At 60.0% G+C, this 25,712-nt stretch overlaps 10 protein-coding genes across 10 annotated transcripts; all 10 read right to left on the bottom strand.

Annotated features, from left to right (window-relative positions):
- Positions 1-62: 62 nt before the first annotated feature.
- LINJ_33_0960 (putative 40S ribosomal protein S3) lies at positions 63-722 on the bottom strand (the record flags this gene model as incomplete). The annotated part of the gene is made up of 1 exon (XM_001468137.1): positions 63-722. The coding sequence occupies one exon, from the start codon at positions 720-722 to the stop codon at positions 63-65; it is 660 nt and encodes a 219-aa protein (XP_001468174.1).
- A 1,048-nt stretch (positions 723-1,770) lies between these two features.
- LINJ_33_0950 (conserved hypothetical protein) lies at positions 1,771-2,124 on the bottom strand (the record flags this gene model as incomplete). Its single annotated transcript, XM_001468136.1, has 1 exon — positions 1,771-2,124. The coding sequence occupies one exon, from the start codon at positions 2,122-2,124 to the stop codon at positions 1,771-1,773; it is 354 nt and encodes a 117-aa protein (XP_001468173.1).
- A 1,528-nt stretch (positions 2,125-3,652) lies between these two features.
- Positions 3,653-5,398, bottom strand: LINJ_33_0940 (dnaj chaperone-like protein; the record flags this gene model as incomplete). The annotated part of the gene is made up of 1 exon (XM_001468135.1): positions 3,653-5,398. The coding sequence occupies one exon, from the start codon at positions 5,396-5,398 to the stop codon at positions 3,653-3,655; it is 1,746 nt and encodes a 581-aa protein (XP_001468172.1).
- A 1,783-nt stretch (positions 5,399-7,181) lies between these two features.
- LINJ_33_0930 (conserved hypothetical protein) lies at positions 7,182-7,526 on the bottom strand (the record flags this gene model as incomplete). The annotated part of the gene is made up of 1 exon (XM_001468134.1): positions 7,182-7,526. The coding sequence occupies one exon, from the start codon at positions 7,524-7,526 to the stop codon at positions 7,182-7,184; it is 345 nt and encodes a 114-aa protein (XP_001468171.1).
- Positions 7,527-8,834: 1,308 nt separating this feature from the next.
- LINJ_33_0920 (conserved hypothetical protein) lies at positions 8,835-9,860 on the bottom strand (the record flags this gene model as incomplete). Its single annotated transcript, XM_001468133.1, has 1 exon — positions 8,835-9,860. One exon carries the CDS (start codon positions 9,858-9,860, stop codon positions 8,835-8,837), a length of 1,026 nt encoding a protein of 341 aa, XP_001468170.1.
- Positions 9,861-11,313: 1,453 nt separating this feature from the next.
- LINJ_33_0910 (conserved hypothetical protein) lies at positions 11,314-12,792 on the bottom strand (the record flags this gene model as incomplete). Its single annotated transcript, XM_001468132.1, has 1 exon — positions 11,314-12,792. The coding sequence occupies one exon, from the start codon at positions 12,790-12,792 to the stop codon at positions 11,314-11,316; it is 1,479 nt and encodes a 492-aa protein (XP_001468169.1).
- An 825-nt stretch (positions 12,793-13,617) lies between these two features.
- Positions 13,618-14,922, bottom strand: LINJ_33_0900 (conserved hypothetical protein; the record flags this gene model as incomplete). Its single annotated transcript, XM_001468131.1, has 1 exon — positions 13,618-14,922. One exon carries the CDS (start codon positions 14,920-14,922, stop codon positions 13,618-13,620), a length of 1,305 nt encoding a protein of 434 aa, XP_001468168.1.
- Positions 14,923-15,669: 747 nt separating this feature from the next.
- LINJ_33_0890 (hypothetical protein, unknown function) lies at positions 15,670-18,420 on the bottom strand (the record flags this gene model as incomplete). The annotated part of the gene is made up of 1 exon (XM_001468130.1): positions 15,670-18,420. One exon carries the CDS (start codon positions 18,418-18,420, stop codon positions 15,670-15,672), a length of 2,751 nt encoding a protein of 916 aa, XP_001468167.1.
- Positions 18,421-19,006: 586 nt separating this feature from the next.
- On the bottom strand, positions 19,007-21,136 carry LINJ_33_0880 (conserved hypothetical protein; the record flags this gene model as incomplete). Its single annotated transcript, XM_001468129.1, has 1 exon — positions 19,007-21,136. One exon carries the CDS (start codon positions 21,134-21,136, stop codon positions 19,007-19,009), a length of 2,130 nt encoding a protein of 709 aa, XP_001468166.1.
- A 2,217-nt stretch (positions 21,137-23,353) lies between these two features.
- LINJ_33_0870 (putative 2,4-dienoyl-coa reductase fadh1) lies at positions 23,354-25,546 on the bottom strand (the record flags this gene model as incomplete). Its single annotated transcript, XM_001468128.1, has 1 exon — positions 23,354-25,546. The coding sequence occupies one exon, from the start codon at positions 25,544-25,546 to the stop codon at positions 23,354-23,356; it is 2,193 nt and encodes a 730-aa protein (XP_001468165.1).
- Positions 25,547-25,712: the final 166 nt, after the last annotated feature.

Genomic DNA, 25,712 nt, shown 5'->3' with positions numbered 1-25,712 from the left:
AGAAAGCACGGCTGATACGTAAGTGCGCAGGCACGTTCACCAGCGCAGAGGCAACTCGCTCGTTACTCGGACGCGGTGATCTGCTTCGGCTCAATGACGGTGATGACGTCCGGCAGCGGCTCCGACGGGCCGTTGCGGCCAGTCGAGTCACCGGGCAGCATGATCTTGACCTTGACACCGATGCAGCCGGCGCGCATGTAGCAGTGGCGGCAGGCGGAGTCGACGAACGACTTGTGAGCCGTACCGGACTTGATCATGTAGCCGTCGCGGAAGGTCATGCTCTTCGCACGCTGGCCCTTGATCTTTCCACCGACGGTGACCTCGCAGCCCTTGGCACCAGACTCCATGACGTAGCGGATGATGCCCATGGCGGCGCGGCGCACCTGCAGGTTGCTCAGGAGCTTGAAGCGAAGGGACTCCACCTGCGCCATCGCAGACAGGCCGCGCACCTCAACGCGCTCAACGTACAGCTGGAGCTTGCCCTCCTTGTAGTTGAAGCGCTGCTGAATGCAGGCTGTCAGCTCGCGGATGCGGCGGCCGTTCACGCCGAGCACCTCACGGGTCTTCGTCGCCTTGATCACGATCTCCGTGCGGAGCGTCGTGACATGGTAAGAGACACCGGAGAAGCCCTCTTCGGCCAGCTCGCGCTTGAGAAACTCAAACAGCTCGGCGTAGAAGACGCCATCGCGAATGATCATGCGCTTCTTAGAGAGCGGACCCATTTTCGCGTCTGGTGGGTGAGGCGGGATATTCGTAAACGACGATCCAACTGGAGACACCGATGAAAAGGATTCGACAGGATTTCGAGTAGTCAATGCGGGAAAAGAGAGCGTGTGTGTGGGCAGGCGTTGGACGTGTCGGAGCGCGAGCGGATGTGTGGCATTGCCCGCCACGTTGCAGAAAGTAAGAGGAGGAGGAGGCAGGGGGAACAGCAAATGAAAATGCATGCCGCATGTGTAGGCAGGAGCGGGGCGCACAGGAGAGAGGTGTGCGCGGAAAAGGCGCGTGAAAGACACCAGGTTCGCTTGATGCGACGCGTCAAGTAGCGGTCCATCGCAGTGGCACGGGGAGGGGAGGGACGCTAACTGCATTGCACAGTTCACAACGAGAGGAGCAGAAGAGGAGACCGGCGGTGCTGCCTGTGATTTCTTGAGTTTGGTGCTCCACCGCCTGCCTCGCCGCGCAACTATCTACCGATCCCTATGGTATCACCGTCTCCTCAACCCCTTCCATGGCCCTGTCATTGGCATACACGCATGCGCCCAGCCACAACGCGAGAGGAAATGCAAATATATATATATATATATAATAACGAAGCTTGACAAGGCGAAGTGCTCGCCCTCCCATTCCGCGAGAAGAGCCAGCAGCACAAACGCCGGCGCATGCAAAATCGAAGTGCGACTTGCTTGCTGCTCTTATTCACTGTGACAAGGGTTGCTGCTGCGCGCTGCTACGTGTGAAGCGGCAGCATCGGCGGTTGGCGTCATTGCCGTCTCACCGCAACGCCTTCCCCCTTTGAGCACTGTACAGTTCGTTTCGAGCAACTAAAGAGCGGACGCCTCGAAAGAGAAGGGAAAAAGAAAGGCGACGACATTCTTCACCTCGGCCCCCGTCACAGACGCGTGCGTCTTCAAGATTGCTATACCACAGTGCGGAAGAGTCTTTGGGTGGGGGGTGCGCATAGGCCGCAAAGGCGGCCAAAGCCCGCCATCATGGTCTGGGCCCCCCCAAACACACTCATCACTGCTCCTTTCGTTTCTTTCGTTTGAGTTAAGCCGGGTACGACAGGATCACGCGGTCCAGCATTGGGCAACCGGCCGACGTCCGTGGGTGGCGCTCCACCACCTGAAAGCCAAGCGCAACGAGTTGCTGCAGCTTCTGGTTTACCTGCCCATCGATCTCCGCCAGCTCCGCCTCCGTCATGCCATCAAAGACGTCACGGATACCGGTAATGTTGTGCTTCACCGTTATCAACTTCGCGTTGCAGCGCAACACTTGCTGCTCTTCCTCCGAAGTGGCCAGCTTGCTCGGCTCCGGAGCCACGTCCACGTCACAGATGCCTTCCGCCTTCACATTCTCCAGCACCTCCGGATGAGCGAACTCGTGGAAGACAGCCAAATACATGGTGATGAGGATTCGTGCTGCGATTAATGTTTATGTGGCTTGGTGCTGCCACACGAACCCGAAAAGAATGAAGAGGAACAGAGGACCGCTGAGTGAGTGGCGGGTAAGCGTTTTCCGTGCGTATCTCGGCGGAAGAAGACGGTAAACGGACGAAAAGAGCAACAAGGGTGGAGGAAAACGCACGAGAAACGATGGCCGAAGCACAGACGACCGCAAGATGCTTTGAAGTAAAATGAGGAGAGGGAACGCTTCTCTTCGACGTGTGTCCGTTGCTCTGCGGCACAGCAGGAGCTCAACGCCAGCCCCATCCCTACCCTGCCACAGGCCATCCCCCCCAGCGTGGTGCAGCGCATGCCACAGACACGCACGCATCGCACCAGATGCGCCGACTCGGTCATATGGGGCACGGCCCCCGCCCTCCAGCTCTACCCGCTCACCCACCGCCTCGCAGGTCGCCTCACAGCCGCTCCCCCGCTGTGCCGGCTGCCACCCCCTGGTGCAGCCTACCCCCACCCCCCTCTCCTCGGGGCGGCTCAGGCCTCCCCACACCAGTGGGCCGTGCGAGGGCCGGGGGCGGGGAGAGGGGGATGGGTGGGATGCGTTCGAGTCACGCGGACACTCTGCCCATCATGTGGAGAGTGCACACGCGCGTTCGCGGCTGCAGATCACCCGGACGCCACGCCGCCCAGGGCCTGGCGGTCCGCTGTCAGCAGCGATGCACCGCCCTGCCAGCGCCAGAGGTGGCTCGGCATTTGGCAGGGGATAGGGGAGGGGATAGGGATGGGGATAGGGGAGGAGGGTACAGCACCACCGCAAAGTCTTTGTTTTTCATGGTGGTGTGCTTTTGTGTGTGTGTGTGTTTCTATTCTTTCCCTTCTTGGATACAGAGTCTTTTCTCCGTTAGGTCGATCGCACAATGCGGTTCCCTCGACAGGCTCCCGAAGCAGCTGTCGCTCTACTCGAATCTTGTGTCCTTGTGTCCTCCCGTTTCCGTGAGTGAAGAGGCGCGTAGTTTGCTCTGGGCACACTTCCGTCCGCAATAACAAGGGTGATAGAACCACAAGAGGGCGTGCACCACTTCGCAGGCAGCGTGTAGCCAAATCCTTTCCCCCACGCCCCCTTCGGGGACGACAACTCCCATGCAGCCGGCATGCGCACGCCTGCGGACCTTTGGGAGCTGCTCCTACTTCTCGCGGGGAAGCGAAAGAGAGAGGACAACACAGGGAGGCACACACACACACACGTTGCGTTTACGTACACGTACACCCGGGAGTATAAATTAAAGGGGGAAAACGAAACGGCACGCATGCTCACAAGACAGCTTGCTGCGTCCATATACTGCGGAAAGAGGCGATCGAGGAAACGCGGCCAGTGGAAGGAGTGTGACGGAACGGAGGCGGCGGTGTAGAGGTAGTGTGGGAAGGCGTGACGCTGCGCAAAAGGCTTCCTTCACGTGCCTCCTCCCCATCGCCCACCCGCTCATCTTCACCAGGCCGCGTTCATGGGACAGCAGTGCGGGCGCCAACTTCTAATCAACGTCGGAGAGGCGCGTGCTGTCCGGCTGGCGCTCCCGCGGCGTCTTGCGATGTTCGTCCGCTGACGCCGCTACAGAATGAGGAGGCGCGGCAGAAATTGCTCCAGGCGGGCGACGTCTGGGGGCCTCATTTTGGTGTGTCGCACCAGCTACCGCCTGGTCAGCCGGCCGAGCCGGGTCGGTGCGGACGTTATTCTGCAGCTCGGCCTCGCTCCCCGCTTTGCCCTCCTGCTGGTTGCCGTGTTCCGGCTCTGGCGCAGCGCCCTCTACGACCATGAAGACACCGCAACAGCAGAATGTAAGGCACGCGATGAGCTGCGTGAGCACACCGTTGCCGATAATAATAAAGAGCGGAATGCATGCCTTGGATAGGGACAGGACACCATCATAGGTGCCGTGGTTGGAGTAGTAGTTCAGCCGCACTGCTATCATGGCGGTCGACGCCATCAGCAGGCCGACGAGGATAGTCGCGACAATCATGCTGATGAGAACTCCGCAAACAGAGGCGTGCTGGCCAGCGTACGGGTTCTTGCTGTGTGACACACTCTGCTGCGCCCGCTCTCCATCCTCGCCTCCCTCGCCGTCACGGTCGCTGTGAGCTTGGGCGTCATTGGAGTGTAGCTGCTCTTCAGTCTCGGCGCGCGGTTGTCGATGGGTGCGGCGGCGTCCCTCGGTGCCACCACCGCACATCGGATTCGGTGATCGACGCCAAGACGAGTGCGGGCCTTCGGCGCAGCCCTCGTTGGGGTGCGGCGCAGGCGCCTCGCCACCATTTTCGTTCAGCTCACGCGCTGCCGCCGCCGCCGCCACCTCGGGTGGCACGTCGCTGATGTAGCTGCTTAACAAGGTAAGCATGAAGCGGTTCACGAGGAAGAGCGTGAGCAGCAGAAATATCGGGAGACCAATGACGACGAAGTAGTTGATGGTGATCACCTCATCAGCGCGGCACGCCACCAGGGCAAAGAAGACAACGATGCAGCACCCCTGCAAGATGGCGAAGACGAAGCCAACGCGAGTGTAATTCGCGAGGTGCACCAATCCTATAGACTTGAGGTCGAGAATACGTCTCTCCGTCGGCAGTGACGTCATCACAATAGCGATGAAGGCAAATACGGAGAATAGGTATCCGGGGATAAGCCACAACCGCCATTGGACGTAGTCGGTGCGTCTAGCCCTGGTGACTGCCTCGTTGCGGTCCTTGGCGATCGGGATGACAATCGTCAACACGACGGCACACAGTAGAGAGAGAAGCGTGCACTGTGCGTGCAGGCTGAGCGGCGACATGATGGCGAACACCGCTAAGAGGATAAGAGCCGGCACGCCGACCAAGAAGTCCAACACAAAGAGCGGCGAGAACACCTTGACGTAGCTCCACGTGCGCAGCTGGCCGTCCACAAACGACACCAAAAACGCCAGAAAGAGCAACAGCATGACAGCGCAGGTGAAGGAGATAGCGATTGCGATGATGACTGGCGCGGTGGAGCCGAAGGTGGCGAGTGCAGCCCCCGCAACCGGGTTTTCCAGCGCCTCCAGTCCGGCCTCGCCATAGCGGTCGTAAATTTCCTTTTTTTGCCGGTTGGAGAGAACCTCATAGGCGGTATTCACCTCCTTGAAGCGGGCAGCGCCTTCTGGACCCGCCTTGTCGGGGTGGTAGCGCAGGGCAAGGCGGCGGTAATTCCGCTTGATCTGCTCCGGCGTCGCGCGCTTGTCCACCTCCAGCACGGCGTAGAGGTCGACCATTGTCTTCACTGCGTGCGTGTCTGTGTCGACGTATTCACGTAATCCTTTAGGTGTGGACAACGCGTGTGCTGTATGTAAGTGGAGCACGTCTGTGCACGTTTCGGCGAAGGACGCAAGCGCCTCTACGTTTTCTGTCAGTATGTGCAGATATATATATATATATGGGTTATAAAACCCACTGCGAGTGTTACTTGCAGTGTGTGTGCCAGGCAAGGACGAGGGCTTGAGAGAGCGAGACGGCGACGGTACAGCCAGCGTGAATGGTGCGGGGCTCGGAGGCACGTAATACCGCCCCGCACCAGAGCAGCACAGAGGTCGTAAGAGTCGCGCGCGTAAGGGCAAAGAGACGAACAGGGGCGGAGGCGGAGGCGCACCACAAACACGCACACGCAAATAAAAGGTCGTCGAGAAAGCAACCAGAGGGAAAAAGAGGACGTAATATGAAAGTCCAAATATTGACGAAGCGAGGGCCCAAAAGGCTGATCTGTGGCAGGCGACCGTCGCAGGAAAGCGGGCAGACGAGAGGGGGCGGTCCGAGACGCAGACAGACAGGGAGATACGCACAAGGCACAGAGAGAGAACAAAATTCACATAAAGGAGCGTCGAAATGAATTAAAAAACTGAAGCGAAGGGAGCAAGGCTGCGGAATATCTCGCAGAGCGTGCGTGCGCGGGTGTGAAGGTGTTTGTCTGTGTGCGTGTCTGCGCGTGCGTAGAGAGAGAGAGGTGTTGGACTGCTATAGGATGCTTTCCTACGTGGTTTACTTGTCAGTCAAACTGCTGAGGGAGAGAGGTTCGCTAGCGCAAGCGATGTAGTGCGTCGCTCAAGAGGTGCCGAGAAGAAAGTGGAGTCGACCTGTGTGATGCGCAAGAGAGACCACGGCGAGAACGCGTCGGCAGCTGTGTTCCCTCTGTGGCACTTTCGTGTGGTGCTTTGCTTTTGCGAGGTCCGTGTGCAAGTCAGCGATGAAGCGCGGAGAGGGGGAGGAGGTAGGGCGTGCGCTTGCGTGCATGTGTGCGGGTAGTTGCGGGCGCGCCAGCCGTGCAGCAGGGATTGCACAACGGCACGCCGTGCCAGTGAGCAAGAGATGAAAAAAGGAAACACACACACACACACGAGAACCAGGCACGCGGGAAAGAGGCATGGAATCGAAGCGAAAGGGAAGGGGCATCCACGCAAGCCTGCGTGGCGCCAACACACGGCTGCCTCACAGGGGCGCGCCTTTCGTAGGGTTAAGGCAGCGTTGCGCCCTTCTTCTCTTGAGAAGACCCGCCGCATTGCCGACAGCGTGCGCGGGCGTGTGTTTGCGCATCGACTGTGTAATCACAGCACCACGCGTCTGCCCTCTGCACCGAGGCGGAGCCGCGGTAGCGGCTCGAAATTGCTTGCTTGAGCCAGCATGAGAGTCAACTTGTTACTTACTCGCTTGTCTGTGTGTGTGTGTGTGAGCATCTCTCAATGCGGGCCGTGACTTTTCATGTGTGATTATGCTTGCCACACGGCAAATGTGTATCACACATCCTTTTTTTTTAAGAAAGGGAAGGGGTAACCCAGTAAACCGACACCAACACCAACACCAACACCAACATCAGCCACAGGCACAGACACGCAACGGTCGGAGGGGTTTGTGCAAGACACCTACAAGCAAAATGAGCGACAGTATCCCTGCTCACACGTCCGCACCGCCCACACACACACACGCACTCTTCCACACTCCTGGTACGTATCGGCACTTTTTTCTATTCCTTCCTCCCCTACCCCTCCGGGCAGAGCGCACCCACTGCTACTGCTGCATTGCCCCCATCATCTTCGCGATAGCGTCCGCTTGCACCTGGCGAACAGCGCCTTCGTTTGTTTCCGTGAGGGTGATGTTAAAGAGCTCGTCCCACTTGGCACTGCAGTTTTGCACGCACTTCTTCTCCTCCATATCCTTCTGGAGGCGATACGAAATCGGAGCGTTCGTCGTGCGCATCAAGGTGTACAGTTCCTGCGTATCGAGGCAGCGATCGATGCAGAACGTGGTGCTGTTAAAGAGAATCGCTGACTGCATCCGGGCACCGTTAAGGTACTGGTACGACCGCGTGATGTTCTCCTCGTATGGCGTCATCGGTGGTGGTGGCGGTTGCATGGCTACGTGTTGGGGCTGTGCTGTGGCCAGGCGAACAAGAGGAAGAAGCAACGGCAAGCGGCGAGGGAAGCTAACCTTTTGAAAACAGCGCCAAAGGCGATTGCTGGGGCGTGTGCGTGTGTTTTTGTGTGTGTGTGTGTGTGGGTGGCGGGGGGGGGGAATGCACTCTGTGTAAGAAGACACACACACACATACAGGGGCACACACACAGAGAGCAAGCACAGTCGCGAGACACCCCTGCTTGACTACATGCAGAGGCACCCATACGCAAACAAGCACATGTATGCACGCGCACATATATACACCCATACATCGGCACCCGAGTTGCCACGTACGGGGTGGCGGGTACGACAAGAGAGAGCGAGAGAGACGCAGACGTGAGGAGGCGGGGATGAGCGAGGGTGTTCGTGGGGGAAATAGATGCGCCAATGCAGGGAACGTCGTTAGGGTGCGATGCGGTGATGGCAGGCCCTTTCATGTGCAAAACACAAGTAAAACGCCTCAGTGGAGAGAGCAAAGGGCACCGGAAGAGGCGCGAGTGCCCTTCTCATATCCCTCTCCAGCCCACCCGATAGCACCTCGTATATGGTGGCATTCGTAGCCGATCTCCCCCCTCGCTACGGTCCTTCGGCCACCAGCAACGCCTGTGGGTGTGGGTAAGAGCACGGGCATCTTCGTGGGTTTGCATATTCTTTTCCTTCCTTTGATGAAGCGATGCCGAGGCGGCCACACACATACGCTGACTCCCGCATCCGCGCACTGCCGCTCCTAAAACAATCGTGAGTGCCCCACCCCATCGTGGCCATCGCCGCCGCTTACGGGTCCAACACACCGTAGAGCTGCTCCGCAGTGGCAACGACACACTTGCAAAGCACATGCACAACGGGAAGGAGGACTGGCAATGTGTGGATGGGTGAGCGGCGCCTCTCGTATGCCGCCCACAGAAACAGGGCTGAGGCTGCACCCCCCCCCTCGAAGAGCACGGGAGTGTCCTTTAGTAGAGTCGGAAAAAATGGAGAGCGTGCGCCCGCAACAGTCCTGGGCACAAAAAGGTGCCTGAGAGTGAGGTGCAACGGGAGCACCGGAAGACGTGGGCGAAAAGGCAGCGTCGGAGGGGGTGAGAGCACCAAAGCACGATACAGGACCCCTGATCATGCCAGAAGGGGCGCGACCAGACACCTCTGCGCCTGTGTGTCTGCTTGCGCGCTTTCCCATGACGTTGCTCCCCTCCTTTCCGACTTTCGCCCTTGCTAAACATTCCTTCACACCCCATCCCGTGTGCGCTCCGGTGAGCCCCACCACCACCCATCAACCGAACACGCGCACAATCAAGTACCAGGCAAGGTAGCACGCCAAGAACCACGACGCGAGATCATTCCTCGCACAGAAGCGAATGTCTGCGCGCTGAAACGGTGCTGTGGTGCCGGCGTCACTCGCGGAGCTCGTGACGGTAGAAAATGAGGATGCCGACGACGATGGCGGAATCGCTTCCGCGAAGCTGCTGTGAATGACACCAACGGCACCGCCCGCGGCCTTGCTTCCGTGGGTTTCGACCAACGACGCGCGCCTTGCAGGTGCAAAGAGGAGAGCTGGCACGTACATGAAGACGTTGAGGAGTAACGGCGCCATCACCTCGACGGCGCAGTAGCGCAGTGTCTCTTCGAAGGATGGCGGAACAGCCATGAGCCCACGCCGGTTGCCGAAGACGTACAGGAGCACCAAAGCGCCTCCAAAGCGCAGGAGATACTTGACAGTAGTGGTAGCGTTGTACCGGAGCGCATTCATCGCGCTCTCCACGAGCACCTGCAGTCGACGAGGAGCGGTGGTTGAATACTCGGCGGCATGGGCCCGCGTCGGGGAGGATGTGATAGTGGTGGAGCAAAGATCTGGTAAGGCGCCGGGCTTGTTGCCGGCTATTGCCTTGCCTACTCGGCCAGGTGCTATTGCCACCGCGGCTGCGTCGCGCGTCGGCCGAGCAAACCATGAAGCGAAGGAGACACCACTGAGAAGCGGCGAAAAGACTCGAGCCACCGAGAACTCGTACGTGAGGCGCTGTTGGCGTTCTGCCTCGAGCTCCTGACGCAGCCGCAGCACCCTACGCATAAGACGGCTGTGCTCGTACAGATTCGACGTTGTGCAGATCTCTTTGGCCTCTCTCTCCAGATCGGCAATCTCCTGCTCCAGGGCCAACTCGCGGCGCCGAAACAGATACGGTGCTACGGTGCGCTCCCAGTACACACTGCTTGCGTACCCGACGAAGGTGGTGGCAGCAGCCGCGAGTATCAGCATACGATTCACATACTCGCCATGGATCAAGGCGGGGGTGCTCGACATGTGAAGAGGCTGAACGGAAAGTTGCGCGGGTTCAAAGCAAGCGCACGCACACGTAAAATGCGCGCGTTGGCGAATGGCTAACAGCGACAAGACGTGTGTGTGTGTGTGTGTGCGTGTGTGTGTGGAAGTCAATGCGAAGCGCTACCCCGCCCGCCAGCACCACCCCAACAGTGCAAGAAAAACCAGAAATGAGCACACGTAGTGAGACGAAAAAGAAAATGGCGGCAGCCAAGGGAGAGAAGGGGCCGAGTCCGAACACTGAAAGTGGAGACGACTGAGTCGTGAGGGAAGACAAGAGACGCAGCGATGAGGACGTCCCGCGACTAAACTTGCACCGCTTCGTCAGCCAAGCTGGCAGATAGCACAGAAAGTGAGCTGCTGCTCACATTAGTGGCTTCCAAGCTGCAAAGTATCAACTCAGCCACCGGCGTGGGTCACAGAGGATTCGGTTATCCCTCTGCTTTGCTGGCGTTTGGCTTGAAGTTTCTTTTTTTTTTTGCGATTCTGGTAGGAGCATAGCTGTGTGTGTGTGTGTGTGTGCTGTCGTGTCATCCATGCGCGCTTGCTTGCACGAACATCTCTGTCCGCGTCGGTGCACGCACAGCCACAGCCTTTCCTTCCTCTGCACATGTGATGCAAGCGTCGATGAAGAAAAAGACACATGCGCACAAACACGCGCGCACGCACATTGCAAAGACCCAAAACTTCTTAAGATCATCACTATCAAAGGCGGAGGGAGAACGAAGAAAAATCGAAGAAACGCATGCAGGCGGCAACAGCTGTCGGGGATGGCGTCCGAAGATAGAGAGAAGGGCAGGCGGGCGGGAGGGGGGGGGCGGGAGAGCACAAACACACGCACACAGATGCACAAGACGCCACGATCACCGAATCAAAGAATGAAGAAGATGGCACCCCCGCCGCCAAAAGACAGAGAGCGGAGGAGTGGGGGTGAAAGCATCTTCAACGAGGGCACACTCGTTCGTTAGCCGCCACAACAGCCACGACGTTTTCGCCGTTTATCTATGGGGTGCAGCCAAGTGATGGGCTGCATGGGTCTAAGACAACGAAATCGAGAGAGGCGCGTGTCGCAAGACAAAGCGATACACAAGATGCACCGAATAGGATGCGGCACATGGGAGAAGAAGAGGTGCCTGTGCCCGTATGTCTCCTCGTGCCTCGCAGCATTTCTTTGCTCAGTGCCAACAAGCCCTCCCCCTGAATTCCACACACACGGACAGACAGGCAAGCGCTCAAGGGAGCGGGCCAGGCAAGACCTGGCAGTCGGAGAAGGAGAAACGATGCAAGAGTCGCATCGAGGTACTGAGGCGTACGCCACGCCTCTTCGCTTTTCGAAGAGTGCGCACCAAAAGGAAGAAAAAAAAGAAAACGGTGGCTGGTCAACGGCTTAAAGGGGTGTGGGTGGGCAAAGGTGCGGGTGGCGGGGGGTCACAGCTCACATAAGGTAGGCGATGCCGTTGTCATAAAAGATTAGCTGACGCTCATGGAAGCGTCGCAAAATCTGCTCGACGCGCGACTCGGCACCGCCGTCGCGGTACCCCATTTGCGATAACTTCTTTACAACAATGGCCACCGTCACAGGATCATACAGCTGCACAATAGAGGCGACTTTGCGCTCTAGCAGTGGCAGCGACCACGAATCATCCTCTTCGCCGCCTGCGCCAGACCCCTCATATTTGGCCATGTGCGACGACGAGGCTGTCGTGTTGCTTGACCGCGCGAACACCGGCTGCTGGTAAATGACGTCGCCGCCATACGCGTAATCGCTCGCCGGCGCTGCCACCGCCGCGTCGTCCTCGAAGGTGTTGTCGTTGTAGTCTTCGTACTTGAGATAGTGTTCCGTGACCGGGTCGGCTTTCGGCACCGCCTTCGCTGCACGGCTGGGATTGGGAAGCGGGGCTGAAAACATTTTCTTCCGCACTACCGCCTGCTCCCTCTTCACCTCCGTCTTTTCGACCTTGTCGGCAAGGATGGCGGCTGACTTTGCGACCGTCATGGCAGCCTTCTCCGGCGCCGCTGCCGCCACTTTCTTCTCTGCTCGGCCGGCTGAGGGCGCCGCTGACGCTACCCTCCTCAGCATGCTCACCTCCTGTTCTACATGCCGCTCGAAAACCGTGTCGCGGCTCACCCGTTTGCCGAGCTTTACGCACTTGCTAAAGTAGAAGTCAGCAAGAATGCTGTACAAGCCCAACTTGTTAGACACCTCGGTGTGAATGCCCAGCATCATGCACAGCACCTTGAGGGCCGGCACAGCGAGGTTGTCGATACCGGTACCAACGACCCGGTCGAGGAGGCTACGCATGTACGCCGCAATGCACTCCTTCACCGACTCCTCCGTTTCTTCGGCGGCCGGGTCGGATGCGGCCGCAGTTGATGACGGCTTCCCATCTGCTGGGTCGAGAGCGGCGGTAGGAGATGGCTGCGAGCCCACAGTAGTTGACTCGGGCACCGTCTGCGATGTCTGTGGTGCGCAACGCAGCGGCGCGCCGTCTAGCGGTCCACCGAGGGCCGTTGCCAGGGCGCCGGTTGGAGAGGCCTCGCTCTCACTGCGTGCGCGTTTCTGCCCAACCGTAACATCGGCCTCTTCGGTGGAATGCGCTGCCGTAAGTGCGGAGGGCGTCGGAGGCGAGGCTGATGCCGCGCTGTTGCTTGCCGTGCGTTGCGGAGGAGAGGATATGGCCGTGGAGGGGCCGATATTGTCGGAAAACTCGGCAACCGCAGCAGCGGACGTAGCCTTTTTCTTGGTCTTTGCGCCGCCGCGTGCCGTGGCCTCGCGAATCGCCTTGCACCATCTACGACGCTCCTCCAAGGACGCCTGCTGGAGGTTGCGCAGGGCTTGACTGAAAACGCCTTTTCGAATCTCATCCTCCTCGCTGCGGAGCGCCGGCCGCAAGTCCTCGAATGGGTTTTCCATCGCTTTGCTGGTGCCTCTGTCTGCAGAGGAGGGGAGGGAGGGCGGAGAGACGGAAAAAGGGATGATGAGCACGCTTCACCGAAACGGAGGCAAGCGATTGAGCTAGGCCACCGCTCGCGTTAACTCGATGACTCCCTCCTGGCGGCTTTGGTTCCTATCCTCTCCGCTGTTGCTGCTGTAGTGTACTGTGTGCGTGTGTACCTGGGCCTACGCACGCCTGTGTGCGGGTGAGGTGAGTATGTATGGGTGTAGGTGCAGTGCCGTGGTGAGTCTTCGAGATCCGAGTTGTCGATCGGTGTTCTCGTTGCGTCGGCTATTTTCCAGGGGCGGGGGCGGGCTGGAGTGACGAGGGCGGAAATCGGAACCAAAGTAACGACAGAGGCAACGACGATAACAAACGGACGAGAAAGTCGGGAATGCAACGAGATACGCGGAGCTCTTCTCAGTCCCTGAAGCATGCAGCAGGCATACACGCCGCGAGAGGCAGACAAAGGAAAGGGACGCGGGCAGAATGCAGAGGGCGTGGGCGCCAGCAGCAACAACCGCCATAAAAGATGTTTGAGGGGGAGTTTTTCCTTTGCTTTCAGTGCCAGTGCGCGTGAGTGCTGCGAATACTGTCAACACGCGCACAATGCCGCAAACGTTGTTTCCCCGCTCTGGCGCACCACGCTAAGCGGAGCACTGAGCGCGTGCATGCACTCCAGCTCATTATCTAAGGGAGAGTGGAGAGGGGGGCTACGTCTGTGAATCAGAAAGAGCCAGGGTGCGACGCGCAGGGGCTCAAAACACACATCGCTCACCGTCAGAGAGAGAGACGCGCGCCGTTTACTTCGATCCGACGATGCGCTCCATCAAGCCGGACATGGAGCCCATGGCACCGCCCTCCCTCTCGTATTCTTCGCCAAATCGCTTCGACGACTTCTTCGCCATGACCAGTGCCTGGCGTATCGTCAAGGCAGACTCGTCGCCTTCACGAACCTTCTCAGCGTCCATGTACGGCTCCAAGTCGCGGTGAACGTAGTCGCGGTAGTCGCGGTAAAACTGCGTATACTCCTCGGTAAAGGAGCTGAGCAGTAGCAGCGCGAGTGCCACCACAACCAGGAAAAGAAGCCACACGACAGCGGTGCTCTTCTTAAAGCCCTGGTGAACGAAGAGAAGAATGTCACTACCAGTGGAGTTGGCCGGAAACGCCACCGGCTCTGGTGGAGCACCGCCTACCGTCGCTGGTGCCATTGGCACTGGTACCTGCAAAAAGTCGCACAGCGGCTGCCACCCATCGCGCACCCTGTACACGAGCAGCCGGTCGCGCGGGACCACCTCCTTTACGTGTTGCTCGAACAAGTCGAGAGCCCCAGAGAGGCGAAGTGTCGAGTGCTGCTTCGAGATGGGCACGTTCTGCGCCGTCATGGCAGCGAACGAGGACGGCAACGGGCGTGCACGGCCACCCCGCTGGTTGCTGGGGCTGATGAGGGCACGGCGCAGGTCGACCATGTCAAGCAGCATCATGTGCAGCTTCGACGCGTTCCACCACATTGCGCTCTTCTTGCACTCCCGCACCAACGGCTGGAGCCACTGCTCCATGTCCTTCTCCCACGCCAGCTTGTCCGGCTCCTCCACGAGAATGACGCGTGTGCTGCGTGGGCACTCCTTGAGGATGGACTCGAAGGCGACGGTGGCGGGGGGGCCGACCAACGAGTCAAAGAAGAGCGGAGCCCGTGGAGACGCAGACGGCGCCGTGCTAGCCGTCGCACACTCTGGCGTCCTTGACGCGCAAGGGTCACCCGACGACGACGGCACCGCCTCCGTGGATGCCGTATGCTGAGGAGCTTTGAGCACCTCAAAGTCGAACTTCTTCTCCCCACGCATGACCGCCATCCACTCCTGCGGATGAGTCAGCAGGCGGCCCTTGCGTACGCTGTCCTCAAAGGTGTAGGGGTGATAGCCGAGCATGCGGAGAGCGGGGCTAAGCGCGCCGCCGTTGGGAATCATTGTCAAGACCAACACTCGCGGTGGTGGAGGGGGCAGCGGCGGCGTGGCCGAGGCGGCCTTGCGCATTACCCTGGCAAAGGGCAGCATTGTAAAAGGGAAAAAGAAGAAAGGCGGTAGGGGTATCGCCAAGCGGCGCACCATCCGAGCACGTGCGCACACCGTAACGTGTGTGTAGCGTGATACCTTTGCTCCACAACGGCAGCGGCGGCCATGACCGACTCAAGCCATTAGCAGCAGCGTCCAACGAGCGCGGCCATGTTAACCGCTTGAAAAGAAAACATGATGAGTAGGAGACAGGAGCGCAAGTTGGCGAGAGGGGGAGGGGGAAGATAGGAAACAGGCGCACGCGCAGGGGGTGGGTGAGCGGTGAGATAGTCACATCCATACATCAAAGAGAGAGTGAGACGCGACGGCTTCCGACCCGGCGCGCCCTCGGCCATCTGCTCCCGAGTCGAGGCAGAAAAGGGGGAGGAGACGGAAATAGGGTGATGTATATCTCGCCGGGCACATGCATGTGCGTGCGGCTACTGGGTCGTTTCGCTGGCACAAAGCCGGCGATCAAAGGTTTGAATCTTGGCTATGATTAACATGTGACGATCAGCGGGCTGCACAGAAGAAATCAGATCAGTATGCGTCCAGCGGAGCAGGTGAAGAGGCACAGTGCACAACGCGGACAGCACCCCCGCACACATCAACACAGACAGACAAGCAGACGCAGAGCAGGCCAACGTCCCAGGCCGTACACAGGGCTACACGGGTGAGGAGGCGCGAGAGAGTTGACGTCACACATGCACGCGAGCACGGCCGCACGTTTCGTTGTTGTTTTCCTTTTCGTTCCCTCTTCCAACGGTCTCCACAAGAGACGCGATAAAACGCGCTCCTTTTTCGTCATGAGGAGAGACAACGCCAGGAGCGGTCGAGCTCCTCTAGGCTCAGCCCCGGCGTGGGAACGTGCAGAAGGCGCATGGGCGCTGTCTTATGCGCGGCAACCGCATCGCTCGCCGGGAAAGCGGCGCGATAATTCTCCTCGACCGCCTGCGCGAACGTTTTGTTTGCTCCGCGGACGGTTTTGTCGAGCTGTGCCGCCTCCTCCTCCGCCGTCACGCACCCCGCGGCAGCCTCCTTGAACGCCTTGGACTCGCATCTCTCCACCTGCCCCGGCGTCAGGAGGAACAAAGGGCGAGCCTCTTGGTAGATGCGGATGAGCGCCGAGCGCAGCTCCTCATCGTCTCGGCATAATTCAGAGCATGCCGGTGGCGCCGCTGCAAGTTCACTCACACTGCCACCGCGGCGCGCCCCGTGCGCCCCCTCCTTTCGAAGTCGCTGGTGATCGCGCAGCAGCCGGCTTCGCTCGCGCGCTTGATAGTCGGCTGGCAGCCTGGACAAGGTGTCAGCAAGGGCCACGTTTAGTGACGCAGGTAGCCATGTGTGCAGAGCTGTGCCCTCCTCCCTGCTCTGGAGCAGCGGCGGCTCTTCGAACCAGCGGCCCTCGCGCAACAGTCGCTCCACCTCCACATGCATTGCTGACTGGACCGGCATGTAGATTGGCACAACCAGTGGCAGCGGTGTGTTTCTTGTGGGCATATGCGGCTCACCATGGCCTACCCTCGGGCACTGTGATGCGTGATAAGCAGCCGTCCATGCTTGCACTGCCCCTTTGTTGAACGTTGGTGCGGTCCACAACAAGGTTGCATGCGTGACCTCGACGAGGGCGTGTATACACGACCAGTACCCTGGAAGCGCAGACCAAGCGTTGAACGTCACCCCGGAATCGGCGCCGGGCGCGGCGTGCATCCGATTCATGATTTCTCGGTGAGCCGGCGACGTCTTTGAATGGGCGCGTGTGTAGCGCTGCACCTCCGCCATCATCATCTCTGCATCGGTGCTCGATGTATCCACACCACTGGCGTCGTTAGCTTCCCTCAACAACCGCTCCAACTCCCTGGCCTCCTGCTTCAATGACGCGTTCTGGTCATCCTCGTTAATTGAGGAGGATGGAGGGCTTTCAGTGTCGCCGGACGCAGCGACAGAGGGCTCCTCCATCGTGCGCTGTCGCTGTGACAGGCGAGGCCGAGCAGCTGCGTCGCAGTAAAGGATCGAGTTCTCGATGAGTGCGCGCAAATGGTCTGGCGGGGCGTCGAGAGAGAGCGAGAGGTCGCCCAGGCTGCCCGAAGACGCGAGTGGGGTGTGCGCCACCGCCGTCGCCGCCCCAGACGGTGGCGTCGCGTTGGTGTGCTTCCGTAGTCGCCACTCTTTCTCCACGCCATCGAGGTCCACCTTGTGGCTCTCGAGCGGCGTCGCACTCCGATCTCGCCGCCGTAGCGCATTTATCGCACCGTTACTGAGACCCACGGCAGCCCCCCGTGTCGTCCTTGGGTTTTCGCTCATGTACACGTGCTTGCGCGTGAGGTGGGCATCGCCGTCAGTCTGACCCAACGAATGGCGGGCATCTGTAGAGTCACGGGGCTGGCGTGGGAGCTGCGGCGACGCGCGGTGGAGCTCTTCAGCAGATCGCCCCACGCTGCTGGGGCCCTGCAGGTACGCGTGCAGCGCCTCCTCTCCTGGCATCGGCGCGGTCGTGTCCACGACGATGGACAGCTCGAAGCTGTGGAAGAGCTGCATCTCTGCCACGGCCCACGAGTAGAGCACGTGGAGGGGGACCACGTCATGGCGGCGCAGCTGACGCAGCGTCCGCCCCAACGCCGGGTGACGGCACAGAGTCGGCCATGGCCTGCAGAGGACAGGTAGCTGGCACCACGTGGCGTCGACGGCCCCCACGTCCGTCACGGAGGTGGCAGAAGGGGCGCGCACCCCCGCGCGGCTTCCGTCTGCGCTGCAGGAGTACAGTTGGTGAGTCGATGGCAACTCAAAGGAGATGCTGCGCCAACTGTCGTGGACAAGCAGCGCCGCGAGGTCATGAAGGAACTGCTGCGAGACAAGCAGCCGCGTAGGCAGCTGCAGCACGAGCGCCAGCTGCGGAAGAAGTCGTTGGCCCAGCTCGTGCAGACAGTCGATAGCGCAGCGAAACACCTGCTGAGGGTCTGCGCCCCCACCCCACAACTCCTCTGCTCCCAATATGGCGTCGAGCGGGTATTCATGTGGAGCAATGAAGCTGCTGCGCGCACGGCGAGGCAAGCTGCTACCCTCCGTGCTGCCACGACGTAAAGAGGGCAGCTGCGCTATGGTCAAGTCTGGAAAGAGGCGCAGAACGAGACACAGAGGTGGAGATGGCTCGGCGGGCGTCACGCCGGACTTTCCTCCACCGTTGTTGCCAGCGGTGGCAGCGCTGAGCTGCTCCAGGTATGACTCGATGGGAGCCCATACATCTTCGTAGCGGCTCGAGCTGCCACTACCGGCGTCTGCGCAGGCACCCAACGCGCAAAGCGGTGGGAGAGTGACGCTAAGGCCTGCGGCCGAATTCCACACCGTCGTTGCCTGAGCACGGACAAGCTGCGAGGCGGACAGAAAACGGTGTGCATGCGTCACCGACTCGTGCCGACGTTGACGCACAACGCCGCTGGCACAAACGGGCCGCGAGCTCACAAAAGTGGGGTACGCCTCGAGCTGCGTTGGCGCGGCAGCCGCCACAGGCATGTGTCGGAGGCGCCGCAAGGCAGTCCCTGACCTCCGCGCAAGCATGTCGCGTTTTTTGCGAGAGACACGTTGAGTTCTCCAAGGGTCGCCTGCTTTTCCCCCTTTGGTTGCAGTCGATGGTTCCCCTCGACGATGTAGCAGCGTGCCTACGTGTATCGCAGTCGAGCGAACACAGTCTCTGAAGGCGACAGACAAGACCGCAAGGAGCGCAAGAGGCAGGGAGAAGTGAGCGGACAGTGCAGGTGAGAGAAGGTGTTGGCATGTGCCCAAGGACGAGCGAGAGGGAAGAAGGGTGTGGCAGTCGCGTTCACCAGATGTGCCGCAGCCCAGAATCGGGCCCTTTCACGAAGCGAGCCCCGAGAGCGGTACGCGTGCACACCGCAATCGCACCTTTTTGTACCCTGCGTCTGCGTGTGCATTTGTAGCGGGATGGGGGTGTGCGCCGGCTGAAAAGGCAGGCATACGCGTGCGCTTCCCTTCCTGTTTTCGCTGAGGCTTTTAGTCTCTGCTCACGTGTCTCGAGCAGTTCCGCATCTGCGAAAGGGTTGAAAGTTATTAAGGCGCGCGAAGCGATGACGCAGACGGAGAAAGGAGGTGGGGGTGTGCGGTGTGTGTTTGTGTGTGGTCACCTTTATCTAATACCCAGTCGCCGGTCCCGTGGTGCGTGGCCTCGAAGAAGCCGCGGCCCATCGTTGGTCACCTCTACCCGCTGTCGTGATGCCTTCAGCTCCTGTGCAAAGTTGTAGCGTGCCTTGAGCGCCGCCAGTCGCCGGTGTGCTGCAGAGGCCGTCGTCTTGTCACAGGGCGATGCATCGTTTTCATGATGCCTCGTCTCTGCCTGCGCCTCTGCCGCCTTCGCGTTAGCGACCTCGTCAAGGCCCGCCCCACTCCTCCAGCCAACACTCCCGCACTCGCTGTCCAAGCGAGGCCGATCACCAACCAAACGTTCCGCAAGCAGCTGGCGTCGCAGCGCGTGCCCATCCAGAGGCTTCGCGTGCCCATAGCCCCTCGCTTCCTCGGACGCGTGCATATTGTCTCGCAGGCGTTGCAGCCACTCGTCTGCACGCCCGCGAAGAGGAACGCCGGTGACCGACTCTGTTGGTGTCACAGTGGTGTGTGTGCGCGCCTCTGCGAGAGGTTTCGACGTCCCGGTCAACAGCTTTGCTTTTCCTTCTCGCGCCTGTCGTTCTGCGTACTCGGTCAGCTGTACTGCCTCGGATAGGGTCCTCGTCTGCGCTGTCTCGACCGTGGCGAAGAGCACCTCGATGCGGTAGTCCTTGGAGACGCGCGTCGCGTACTCGAAAGCGTGGAACGGCTGATGCGTTTGCTTGTACCCCATCGCGTACTCGCTCAGGCACGGCTCAGATACCACGAAGAGGCTGCGTGGGGTGAGATGGAGGCGAGGGTACCACGGCGCGTCCTTGTGCTGAAGGTGCAGCACGCTCGTGGAGACCAGGTTCAGCATCCCCACGTAGGAACCGATCGACGACGGGTGGCGGTGCACAGGGTAGCCGCTGAAGGTGCCCACCATTTCACTAACCTGGCACACGTTGGGCACGGAAGGGATCAGACCCAGAAAGAAGAAGCGGTAAAGCACCCGCTGCAGTGCCTGGCAGCTCGAAAGCGCGAAAGCGAGGGTGTCCTTCCCAGGAATGCCAAGCTCCGTCTCATAGAGGTTGACGCAGTAGCGCGCCTCCTCGGCGACGTAAGCGGCCCGAGGATCCTGCAGGAGGTGCAACAGCTCCTCGCTCATCGTGGCCTCCTCCGCTCTCGTTATCACGCCTTGATATCCTACAAGACCATCCACGAACAGCTTCCGCATCGCGTATGTGCTTCGCGGCTGCCCCACGCTCTCCTGCATTGGAGCCAGCAGCTCCCCCTCCAAAGCTGTCGACAAGAGCCCGTCATCGTGCTGCCGGCGGCGTCGGCGGTCGTCGAGCACCTCTTGATCCGTATGGTCGTCTTCTTGGTGCGTGCCGGGGCGCTGCGCAGATGCGGCCGCCGAGTCGCCCAACAAACCGCCCACACTGACGCTGCCACCCACCCTGCCGTGACGCATCGCCACGGTCCACGAGTTCGCGCGCTGGCGCGACTCCAAATCGCCCACGCCGTACAAGGTGTTGTAGAGCGCCGAGTCCTTCGGGATTGTTGTCCACCCTTCGTGGCCATGGTACTGATCCGCTGGCAAGCCATTTAGCTCGATGTCGTCCTCGCCGCCGTCGGTGAACTCGACAGCAGAGGCGGCTTGCGCCTCGAGCGACTCGCGCAGCAGCTGCTGTCGGGCCTCGCGCGACGGGCGTGGCGCCTCCCGTGCGTGCTCGTCAATGCCGTCATAGAAACCATAGGAGCGAGGCAGCGGTGTGAAAAGCGAGCCAGCGACTGACTCGCCCACCGGAGAGTCTCCTGGGCTGTCGGCGGCGTTGCGGCGCTGTCGGTATTCCTGACGCTGAGAAGTGTAGCCATCCGAGGATGCATATTCGCGGTCGCTCGTTAGGGGCGGTGGCAGTGGGTCGCCCGGCTTGAGGGGTCGACATAGTGGGCGGCGATGGTGGTGGTAGCATCGCGCACCGTCATCTTTACATCTGCTGTCAAACAAGTCAGGCGTGCGGGGGCTCGAAGTAGCAACATTAGCGTTAGCGGGCTCGCCACCTTGTGAACGGCCATGGATCCGCGGAGTCCTGGGAGCGACACGCCGCGCTGGAGCTGCCGGCGATGGGGAAGGAATGCGAAAGAAGAGACGACAGGAGCAACGCAGCCACATGCTTGCCGATCTCACAACCGTCTTTTGGGCAGTGCGGGCGTCGACGAGTGAGTGCTCCGAGCGAGACTTGTGAAGCTACTTTTTCAGATACCTGTGCTTAAGTGTCGTTTCTGAGTGGCTGACTGGCTGAGTGCGAGCGCAAGCCAAATCGCCAACACGCATTCAAACACGTACGGCATGATGACGGACAGCATGAGAGACGGCAGGCAAGAAAGAAAGCGGAGTTGATGGGAGCCGCTGCACATTCGATGTTGGAGTACGAGGGACGCCACAGAAACATAAAAAAGCAGAGAGGCAACGAAGACGCCGAGGGTGGGCCCTTGTATTTTGGTCTCGAACGTCTTCTTCCGCTACCCAAGTATGAGATCGATAACGGCCGCGGAGCAGACGTCTACACATGCAGCGGTACGTGCTTGGCATCTTGCGTATTCGCTTCGGTTTCGCCCCCCGGGGGTGCAAGCCCTTGCCCTTCACACCATTCTAGAATTCGTGTCTTCACTCATCATCGAGGGATGCCCAGACGAGCCCGCACGCACGCGCACGCAGAGACAACGACGCCGTTGCGTCGATTGCGTTTTGTTTCTTTTTCTTTGCTGTTTCGTCAGGGATTTGGTGCGGTGCTGCGCCTCGGGCTGTGTCTTTGGTCTCACGTGTAGGAGAGCATTCAAAAACAGAAGCATAGAGAGGATAAGCCCCGTGCGTCCCCCGAGGGAGTGCGTGTGCGTGTGTGACGCGGTACGAGGGGCCGAGAGGGGAGGAGAAAGACGTTTTCGTTTTTTTTTCGTTTCCTTCGGCGTGTGTCCGTTGCTCTGCGGCACAGCAGGAGCTCAACGCCAGCCCCATCCCTACTCTGCCACAGCCCCCCCCCCCAGCGTGGTGCAGCGCATGCCACAGACACGCACGCATCGCACCAGATGCGCCGGCTCTGTCATATGGGGCACGGCCCCCGCCCTCCAGCTCTACCCGCTCACCCACCGCCTCGCAGGTCGCCTCACAGCCGCTCCCCCGCTGTGCCGGCTGCCACCCCCTGGTGCAGCCTACCCCCACCCCCTCTCCTCGGGGCGGCTCAGGCCTCCCCACACCAGTGGGCCGTGCGAGGGCCGGGGGCGGGGAGGGGTGGATGGGTGGGATGCGTTCGAGTCACGCGGACACTCTACCCATCATGTGGAGAGTGCACACGCGCGTTCGCGGCTGTAGATCACCCGGACGCCACGCCGCCCAGGGCCTGGCGGTCCGCTGTCAGCAGCGATGCACCGCCCTGCCAGCGCCAGAGGTGGCTCGGCATTTGGCAGGGGATAGGGGAGGGGATAGTGCATGGCTTCCTCCGACCGAGAGAGTCGGGGGGGGGGGAAGGTGCGCTGGGCCCGGAGATGCCACGCACTGAGGTGCGTCCACACCCCGTTGTGAAGGGTGTGCTTGAGAGGAGGGGTGGGAAAGAGACACATGAAAACTACGGAAAAGAATCAGAGAACAGTGCAGCGGAAGGGGCCAAGAGCCAAGAGAAGTTCCGTCCCCCTTCTTCATCATAGAAGCAGGACAACGTTCACACACGGACACACACGCACAGAGAGAGAGAGAGATGGCAGAGCAGCAGTGACTTGAGTAGAGGAGCCAAGCCAAAGACAAGAGAGAAGAGAGGGAACAACGACACGAGCACACCACAACGGAAGATTCATCAGAATCGATAAGCGGCTACGCGGTGCGACGGTGCACCGCAAAATAAGAGGGGAGAGATCGAAGAGAAGAGATGCAGAAAGGGCGCCACACACCGACAGGCACAAAGGGAAGCGAAGAGAGCGAGATACAAACACGAACGACAACAACGAGGAAGAACAGGGCGTACGTGCGAAGCGAAGAGACGAAAGAAACATCGAGAAACAGGAAAGCATGTGAACCTGTGTGTGCAGTGTGTGGCGGGCGGGCGGAGAGAGGGGCCGAATGAGCAACCCACACGAGGAAGAGAAGCATATGAAAATATAGTATATATATATATATATGTTGCAAGAAAGTAAAAGGAGAGGGCAACGCCTACGTTATGAAGTCATCGCGTGTGTATGCATATGGGTGAGGCAGGCGGGTGTCGTTGCTCATAGCGCTGGGCAAGGGAGGCTTCCGCCACGTACAAGAGCAAAGAAAGCGAACGCCCAAGAAGAGGAAGAGACATCGCACTTGACCCGCTAGCACTGTGCCGTACTGTAACGGCAAACAAGCCGACCCTCACAGACGTATCGCCACGCTGTGAGCTTGCAGAATGGCCAGTTTCGCATCCAGCTTCTTGGTGAAGTTGCAGCCCCCTATCGTATGCAGATTCGACAGAACCGGCGTTGCGGCCTTCTCAAACTCCTTGTTTGAGACTTGCCCAGTGCATAGCACGACGGAGTCCACTGCCAGTGTCTGCTCCTTGCCCTCCTTATCAACGTAAACGAGGTTTGTGCCGTCGAAGCTCTTGTAAGTAACCCCATCCACTGCCTTGACGCGGTTCATGCGAATCTCGAGACGATGGATCCACCCGGTCGTCGCACCAAGATGTGCGCCGAGTTTCCCACGGGTGCGCTGGAACATGGTCACCTCGCGGTAAGGACGAGGAGTCACAGGCTTCACGAGACCGCCTGGAAGGGGTGAGCAGCTGTTGCTGCCGCTTGCGCCGGTGGATGTGCCAGCCTTCTCTTCTTCCTGCGCAATGGCAGCAGACTTGATGCCCCACTTCTTTCGGAACTCGGCGTTATCCTGCTTTTCAAACTTGGTGTACTGCGCCGCGGCGACCGTCTTCGCCGAGGTGCTGTGCGGGGAAGTGAGGAACTCTGCCATGTCGAAGCCAATGCCACCAGCACCGATGACGGCCACCCGACGGCCCACCTTCTCCGGATGCAGGAGTGCCTCGGTGTACGAGAAGACGTTGGGATACTTCTCCATGCCGGCAATGAGCGCACCTGATTTGGCGTGCGGCTCACACCCGGTTGCCACCACCACCTCGTCGTAGCCGCCGGTTGCAACCTCCTCCACGGTAGCGCGCTTGCTCAACTTCAGCGTCACATTCGCGTGCTTCTTCAGCGTATTTGTCCAGTAGTCGATGCTGCTCTGGAACTCCTCCTTGCCGGGGATGCGCTTGGCCAGGTTGAACTGGCCGCCCAGCACCGAGTTTGCCTCGTACAGCGTGACGTGGTGGCCGCGATCGGCTAGCGTGATCGCGGCGGACGCGCCAGCGGGGCCGCCGCCGATTACGGCTACCTTCTTCGCGGCGGGCGCGGGTAACGCTGCGCGTTCCGCCTCATGCGCGGCCAGTGGGTTGAGCATGCAGCAGGCCGTCTTTCCAGTGAAGATGTTGTCCAGGCAGGCCTGGTTGCAGGCGATGCAGATGTTGATGCAATCGGCCGCGCCTGACATTGTCTTCTTCACAAAGTATGGATCACTGAGGAAGGGGCGCGCCATAGCGACGAGGTCCGCATCGCCGTTCTCCAGCACTTGCTCCAGAATGTCAGGGTGGTTCATTCGATTTACCGCAATAAGAGGGATGTGGATGCCTTGACGGCGAAGATGCGACCGGACCGCCGCTGTGGCCCAGGTGTACCCCGCACGCGGCACGGAAGTAGCGATGGTCGGCACGCGGGACTCGTGCCAGCCAATGCCGCTGTCGATGATGTTCGCCCCAGATTTGGATACCTTCTCCGCCAGCTCAAAAACCTCCGCCTGCGTCGAGCCGTTGGGGACGAGATCCAGAAGTGACACGCGGAACGCGATGATGAAGTTCGGCCCCGTGGCATCCCGCACTGCGCGGAGCACCTCCAGTGGAAAGCGGATGCGGTTCTCGAAGCTACCGCCGTAGTCGTCGGTGCGGTGATTTGTGTGCCGGGCAATAAACTGATTCAGCAGGTAGCCTTCGGAACCCATAATCTCCACCCCATCGAAGCCCGCCTTCTGAGCGCAGATCGCAAGGCGAGCAAAGTCCTCGACCGTCCGTTGGATGAGTGGGACACTCATCTCCATCGGCACCTTCTGCGTGTGAGAGATCTGGCTCGGAATCGGCGACGGTGCCACGCACTGATCGCCGGTGGAGTAGCGGCCGGAGTGCAGCATTTGCAGCAAAATGTGCCCGCCCTCGACGTGCACCGCGTCGGTGACACACCGCAGCTGGTCGGCATCCTTCGGGCCTAGCACGCTCTCACCAGGATACAAAACGCCCTCAGCGCTGGGCGAGAAGCCGCCTGTGACGATGAGCCCAGCCTGGCCTTTCGCCCTCTCCCTATAGAAGCGTGCGAGACGCGCGTACGGGTTGCCTTCAGCGGCTGCGGCGGAGCGAGTCGCGTGTATCGGTGACTCCAATCCCGTGTGCATGCTGGCCATCACGACGCGATTGCGCAGCTTCGCAAAACCGAGATCAAGCGGCTCCAAAATCTTTGCATACTGCTTCATTTTTTTTTTTCGATTTCTTTGCAATGTGTGTCACGTGTGCGGCGATGAGACGTCGCAGGTGCGTGCTCTTATGCCGTGGGGCAGTCGCAGTGACGGTCACACTCGACGAGCAATATAGGGTCCAACAAGCGATCTGAAAGAGAGCAGCACAACCAACAATAAGAAA

This window comes from Leishmania infantum, chromosome 33, assembly GCF_000002875.2.
Source record: "Leishmania infantum JPCM5 genome chromosome 33".
NCBI lineage: Eukaryota > Euglenozoa > Kinetoplastea > Trypanosomatida > Trypanosomatidae > Leishmania > Leishmania infantum.
This window is presented reverse-complemented; position numbering and strand designations above follow the sequence as displayed.